Source organism: Chelmon rostratus, chromosome 2, assembly GCF_017976325.1.
Source record: "Chelmon rostratus isolate fCheRos1 chromosome 2, fCheRos1.pri, whole genome shotgun sequence".
Taxonomy (NCBI): Eukaryota; Metazoa; Chordata; class Actinopteri; order Chaetodontiformes; family Chaetodontidae; genus Chelmon; species Chelmon rostratus.
The window spans coordinates 20316287-20323456 of record NC_055659.1 but is presented as its reverse complement, the minus strand read 5'-3'; the positions used below and the strand labels follow the sequence as shown (position 1 = coordinate 20323456).

General features: G+C 43.1%; 1 protein-coding gene across 1 annotated transcript; it reads right to left on the bottom strand.

Moving 5' to 3' along the window:
• Positions 1–456: 456 nt before the first annotated feature.
• Positions 457–6053, bottom strand: LOC121623803 (trypsin-like). The gene is made up of 5 exons (XM_041961259.1): positions 5996–6053; positions 4901–5060; positions 3112–3253; positions 1768–2034; positions 457–627 (listed from the first exon to the last, which is right to left on the bottom strand). The coding sequence occupies exons 1-5, from the start codon at positions 6051–6053 to the stop codon at positions 457–459; spliced, it is 798 nt and encodes a 265-aa protein (XP_041817193.1).
• Positions 6054–7170: the final 1117 nt, after the last annotated feature.

Sequence of the window (7170 nt, the reverse complement as noted above, 5' to 3'; positions counted from 1 at the left end):
GTCAGAACTTTTTCTGTGTGTATGACCTCACCGTCCAAAGTCGGAAGCCGGTTGAAAAAATAGGCTCTGAGGTACACAAATTCACAAAAAATACTGCTGAGTCATCACTCAGCTCTGAGACAACTCCACACATTTATTGATTTTGAAGCTTTATTTCCGTAAAATGGTGTTTTTGTTTTTGTTTTTTTGCAAGTTATGAACTTCTCTGGATGTTGTGAATGTCTCAAATACTGTAGCTGGCAGAACCCAGTGTTCACAGGTAGGATATTTTAAGAATATGAGAGGCATCACCTTTAAAAACATTATCAGAGTAATCAGATCAGAGATTCAGAGGAAGCTTTGCATATTCTCCACAGAACCCCCTTTGGTCTGTGACAGCATGAACATTTTCAGGGGAATGACTCCTTTCAGGCATAAATGGCTGCTTTCACTATCTCAGTTTGATCATCATATTCATCAGTATTTGGTGCAGCGCAGGTATGACCGGTAGATGGTCTGGTCTATCCATCGGCGGAATTTGGACACAGCCGTGTAGACTCCCGGAAACTTTGCATCACCGCAGCCGTTGCCCCAGGAGACCACGCCATAGACACGCCCCCCACAGGCCAGGGGCCCCCCAGAGTCTCCCTGCAAGGAAAGACCACACTCTCCATCAGTCGTCCTGTTGCAACGCACTTCATACACAAAAGGTTTGAGTTTCTCATAGTTAAGCAAATAGCAAAGGTGGCTCACTTCTGTACTGTAGATTAGGCAGGAGATTCATGAGTAATAGTCAATTTGAACTTAAATTACAAGATGTGGCAGAAAGAGAGCAGCTCTCACTACAAAATGTGTAAAATAGGCCTGTTATACATTGCAAATTCACAATATATGTCATGGGAATTGTTGTCACATGTGACATAACATAAGCATGTGTGAATTTTACATGTGAAACTTTTAATAAACCACGCTGGCTTATATGTGCATTTATCAAATGTTTGACCCTCAGAGGAAACATTTCACATGGAAATTATCTGGAGATCACATGTGCCTGCATGTGAGTTTAGCACCAGTTAAAACGATGTTACAACATTTGATGTGATGGTTGGATTCACCACATCTCTTGCTGCCACTTGGAAATGCCAGCACACAAAGTTGCCTACTGCAGGGTTAATTATAGCACATTTTAATTAGTCATTCAGCTCTTTACCTAAGGCAAAATATAGCCTCCTGGTATATCACACATTGAATTTCATGTAATTTTCCTCTCACGATAAAGGCTCAGGCAGAATCATGTTACAAATAAGCAAATCAGAGCCTGCTGTTGTCTGCGGCTGCAAATGACTGTACTTCAAAATCATTGCAGTGTTTTCAGTCCTGATGCTATTTCAGGGTTGCTTTTCTATCTCCTCTGTAACTATCATAACTAATACAACTCCTGAGGGTGGACTGCCACGTCTGCTTAATAAAAGCTTGTAGCTGAACCAGCACTGACATGATGAACTGTATCCCCGTACTGTCAGGGGGACGAGCTTCCCAAAACTGTGTTATTGTTTCGCTTTAGTGTGACCTGATGAAAAGAGGATGACCCTGTGTTATCTGATATTCACTGGGAACCAAGACCAGTACCATGGAGATTTTTTTTTTTATGTCTTTAAAGATCAAATGATTGTGTTTGTCACGATGGGGTGGATTGGACATAAATGTGCAACACCTACTTACCTCACAGCTGTTTGAAATAACTGCTGGATGTCAGTGAAAGAAGGCAGAATAGGTTTTTTTTTGTACCTTGCAAGCATCTTTTCCTCCTGTCCTGTAACCAGCACAGATCATGTTTGCTGTGATGTTTCCATTAAAGGACTCGCTGCTGTTACACCTTGCAGTAGAAACAATGGGCACCGTGACAGTCCTCAGGGTGAAGGGGGCCTGGCCTCCACCCATACTGTTGTAGCCCCACCCAGACACCCGACACACCAAGCCCTCGACCACTCCGGTCCCCTGCCTGGGCAGAGGCGCCAGCGACACATATTTGTTCAGCACCATGGGGGCACGCAACTGGACAGAAAAGCAAAAAAAAAAAAAAAATCCAAGTACACCATCAGTGAAAAAAGGGTCTGTAGCTACAAACCAGCATAAAATCATCATCAAACCCTGCAGTCCCAGTTGTCTTGATAGAGCCATTAATTCTATTTTTTGCGCCATTGTTGTGGTTATACAGCCCACAAGCTCTGCCCTAATCATTCCCGCTTCAATTCGGAGTAAAACATCTCTGATCAACCCGCTGTGCTCTACCAGCCCTGCAACACACAGCAGGCACACACGGTCAGCGACCAGCAAGACTGCTAATGCTGCTCTGTCTGCCGGGTGTTTTAATAGGCAGTCCTTTGCTAACACCACAATGACCTTAGGTGAGAATGAGCCAGTGTTGTGCATAGTTTGCGCCCAAGTGACCAAAAACAATAATAATGCAGCTTTAAATTTTAGAGGGAATCCAAATAAAGATACAGTCCTTTATTGATACAGAAAGACAAATATTGCAAACGATTTCTTTGTAGAACATAAAATATATTTAACATGTATTCTAATACACTGTTTTTCCTTCTGAGTGATGAAGAACAAAAGGTGCTTCCTTTTATGGCCTCAGCTGGTTATTAAGCTTGAGTCATTTAGATAATATAAATGGTGTGATAGACATTTTTTTCACTGCGATACAGCGTGACACAGATTATCGTCCCACCTGTGAGTATAAATAGAAATAAAGTAAAGAACCAGTGTTCCTCTTAATGCTCTCCTCTCACTGAATATCTGTGTAATTATCACTCATGTGCACTTATATCAAAGCATGGACAAATTCAGTAGTTTACCATACAATCAGAAAGTGACATTTCCTTTGCTTTTAAGCTGTTTTAAACCTTTACAAAACTAGTGATAAGAGGGCAGAGGACAGTGAACATCTCATGTTGAAAGTTCAGAACATCAAAAACATGTGAAATACAAAACAAATCACAAAAACACAAACTTGTAAAAAATTACCCAGTAACAAAATGTGTCCAAATTTATGCAACAGCACTCATTAATTAACACACTTTAAATGTGACGTTGCTGTTTTTTTTTGCACTGTGTGTGCTGTACCTTAATGAGCATGATGTCAGCATTGTTGGTGCTCCTGTTGTAGAGGGGGTGGGTGACCAGCCGGTGGGGCTTGGCGTACTGCTCGGTGCCCTCAAAGCTGTTCACGATGTAGTCGCCCGCCACTATCATCATGTGCTCTGCCCTAAAAGACAGGACATTTCTTTTTCACATCACATTTCTCAACACATACAACACAAACAAGATCATGGCCTTGAGTTTTGATCATTACTGAGAGAGTCAGCACAGGCCTGTTATATACATTATACATGAGAGTCCTCATGACCAAATGATCATGATTTATCAGCCTGTCGGTTTATATTTGTGGAAGCATTTTTAGTCATTTAGTTGAACCGAAGAGTATATCATTAGACAGGGAAGGTGAGAGTGATGTGAAATAGTACACGTGACAGGTGATGAGCAGGAGTTGAAGTCACAGTGTGGAGCGAGCACCCGTGCCACCATAAAGCCAGAAGTGTGTGCCAGGGAACAATGGCTCACTGTGTGCAGGCAGGGCTGGGACAGTATAACAGAAATACGGCCAATTTCCTGGGTCCAGACAAGATCACAGTTCACACACATACACACACACGCCGATGATGTGCCAAGGTCAGCTGACTCGACCGCATCTGTGTGCTGTTTGACTTCCCAGTGGCCCGTATAGAGGTTTACTTTGCGTCACGATCAAGCGGCATCGTTTTGACATCACCTACCCGTAGAATGGATGTTTGCTTTTAGGCATCTGTTGGGACCATCTGCTCACAGTATAAACTCATGCCAAGTCAGCCTCTACACAGTGACTTCCACCGAAAGAGCGTCAGAAGAATGTCATTGCCATTACCTTGAGATAAGTTCAAACACAAGTGTCAGGTCGCATTTTAGATTTATGAGGGAAGAGTGTTTAAAGGTTTGTTTATTCAGGAAGCAAGAAAACAGCCTTGATTCTTGCTCATTCATTTAACTGGTAAGTTGTGGGTTAATAAAAAGAGTCTACAGCCATGCTGGCGGCTCTTTGAGGCTGTAATTAGCCATAGCAGTTCATTGAGTTTGGTGTGAATGTCGGTATGACAATGCTAACGTGCGGTTAGCAGGTATCATGTTTACCATCATCTTCAGATGCCATTATGCTGTTATAATTCCTGCAACTTTCTGAAACTGACTATCCAACATTCACGCTAGTTCATTGCATGGATGGACAAAGTAAGCAGGGTTTGAACTTCTCTACTTTAATTTCTTATGGAATTATTACTGATTATTTCTGAATGTTTCATTGTTGATGTAAATAAACAGAAGCTGTCATTATCTCCATATGTAAATAATTTACGCTGCACTCCGAGACGAACAGCTTCGCTCTTACTCGAACAAACAAGCTATTTTCCAGCATAACCAGCCCCTTGGTTTTTCAAAATATCGGACATATAAAAATGTTTACCTGATGATAGTGCTAAATGAAAAGTGATGATTGGGATTCATCACCTGGGGAACAGCAGTTGTAGAGATACTTCACTCAAAAGCAAAAGCATGAACCGAACAGAGACACAAGAGGCAAAGTCAGGGAAGTCTAGAAAACCTCAGGGCGCCATGAAGGTCTGTGCAAAACTTTAATGACAATCCAACTTATGGTTGTGGCGATATCTCAGTCTGGCGCAAAGCGGTGGTGAACCATGCACAGCTAAACATTTTAACAGAAAGAAGCATGTAGCTGTCCCAACATGACAATCATTACAATATGTTAGTTTTCACCCAACGGTAACAGCAAGAAGCATCAACAATTCATTGATGACATTCTTACCCAATGTTGCAGTGCGCTGCGGTCAGCACCCAGTACCTGTGAACCAGTGATCCACCACAGAAGTGTTGGCCCCTGGTGCTCTGCAGTGACACAATGTATTTGATGGAGTTTGGTGCAGCGGTGTGACCACCGACTATACGGCCCTGCGTGAGCACACGGCCTATATGGAAAGAAAAACATTTACAGGATAAGGCGTGGTTCCTTTGTGTTTTCATCTAGACTACTAAATACCCAAAACATTCTGCATTTATATCAGGTAAAAGCTCTGCAGGTGAGTCCCTCCTTATCCCCGCTTCAAGCCCATTGACCCGGTCTAACAAGTACTGTTTTTCTGTCACCTGGGAGGCCACCGCATAATGAAGGTAACCCAATATAACTTGACCTTCTAGTGTCACCGCCTCACTCTGGGCTCTGAAACTTTAGAGTGGGGGCTCTCCCTGCCTGCCTTACGCAACTGCTCGATTACTGTACATTGGCTTCAGGCTATACAACACATTATGGGAACAGTGAAGACTATTTCCTGGTAATATCTACAATTCCTCAGCGTAACTGTGGCTGGAAGTAGATTTTTTTTTTATGAACACCTGTTGAGGAGTAATCACTAGCTAAACTAACCCTGGAAATCAATGGAAAGCAATTGAAAGGAATAGTTTAACACTTTGGGGAATTATTGTTTTTATTGCCAAAATCTCTTTAAAAGTAGTAAAAAAGGCAATTCGCCATTTTACAGGGTTGATGTGCTGGATCAGCTGTCAGACAACCAGCAAAGAAGTCTGAAATTTCCCCAAAGTGTAATTCAACTAGCAATATACAACTTGCTAATTTGTCAGCTCTAGAGGTGCTGGTAGACTGATTTGGACTGAGCCAGGCTAGCTGTTTCCCCCTGTTTCCAGTCTTTGTGCTAAGCTAAGCTAACCGGCTCATGGCACGATCTTCCCATTTAACTCTCAGCAATGACATGAACATGCACATTTCCCAAAATTTCTGAAAAAAAATTAAAAAAGGTTCAAAGCTGTCAAACGAATCTCCTCTTTAACATTTCCACACATCATTCTCACATAATTTGGTGAGAAAACTAAAAAAACATGAACTCACTGTGCACCGCCATGAAGTCCAGTAGCACACAACTCAAACACAGGAGCAGGCTCATCATAGCTGTGGACGTCTCAGGCCGTGATCCTACACCATACCAGCAGCTGAACTACTGCAGCGCCTGTCTGCCGGCCCAGCCCGGCCATCCACTCCTCTGGAAACAGAGGGAGTCAGTCACATCAACCTTTATCCTCAAGTTTCCTGAAAAAAAAAAAAAGTTTTCAATTTCATCCTTCATCGTGACATGCAGCACCAGGGCCCAACACTGCGGCATTGATTGAAAAGGAAAGAGAGCAACAAAGTTCACCTTCAGGAACTGCGCAGCATCCCCCCGCCATCCCAGCACTATCACAACTCTTTCTCCTGACCCTCCTGACTTGTCGACAGGCCTTACATTGTTGCCATGGCAACACAGGGTACTGTGCCGAGCAGGTTCATCTATACTGTATCAGCACGCTCTGTCTGTGTCATCATCCAGGCTTATCCGTGCTGAAATGTTTCAATAGCCAACTGTGCGTGTGTGTGTGTGTGTGTGTGTGTGTGTGTGTGTGTGTGAGTGTGTGAGTGTGTCTGCATGTGTCTGCATTGCTTTGTTTTGTAGCTGTAGCTGAGTCAAGACAATACAGAGGTTTTCTACGCATCCGAGACGCACAGCTGTTCCTCTGTATGAGCATGAATCATCAGTTATTATTGAATCCATGTCTCCAACGATAACTCATTATAATCATCCAGATCATCATCATCATCATCATCATCATCAGCCTTCTGGCAAGTCAGCATCATCCACAGCATGACAGGAGAATCTCGCTTGACCTCCTCTTGTCCCACATTTAGAGCGAGCTGAATAATTGATGCCTCGCCCAGTCGAACGGGAGCGACGGCTTTGTGCGGCCTCCCGCTGTCAGGTGTTTCCTGGACCAGCGCTCAGCCGGCGTCTCAGACAATCACCTTCAAACAGAGGGCTCGTTTTCTCTGTTTCAGAAATACAGACAAAGCAAACATGACTCACGCGGATATTTATTCAATGCTGCAAATATTTAACCTGAAGTTGGTCTTCACAATATGAGGACACTCAGCCAACATATTTTCTCACTTACCCCCACTGGCCACGCATACAGATTTCACATTATTAGCTGGGATATTTCTACCTGTTATTTGTGCATGTTATGAAATGTGAC

Excerpts from the sequence above, each read along its gene's own strand:
- LOC121623803 (XM_041961259.1), bottom strand. The coding sequence starts at position 6,053 with ATGATGAGCCTGCTCCTGTGTTTGAGTTGTGTGCTACTGGACTTCATG. Across the intron at positions 3,254-4,900 it reads GCAGCGCACTGCAACATTGG|GGCAGAGCACATGATGATAG; the intron begins GTAAGAATGTCA and ends CCTGTCTTTTAG. Across the intron at positions 628-1,767 it reads GAGGAAAAGATGCTTGCAAG|GGAGACTCTGGGGGGCCCCT; the intron begins GTACAAAAAAAA and ends CTTTCCTTGCAG.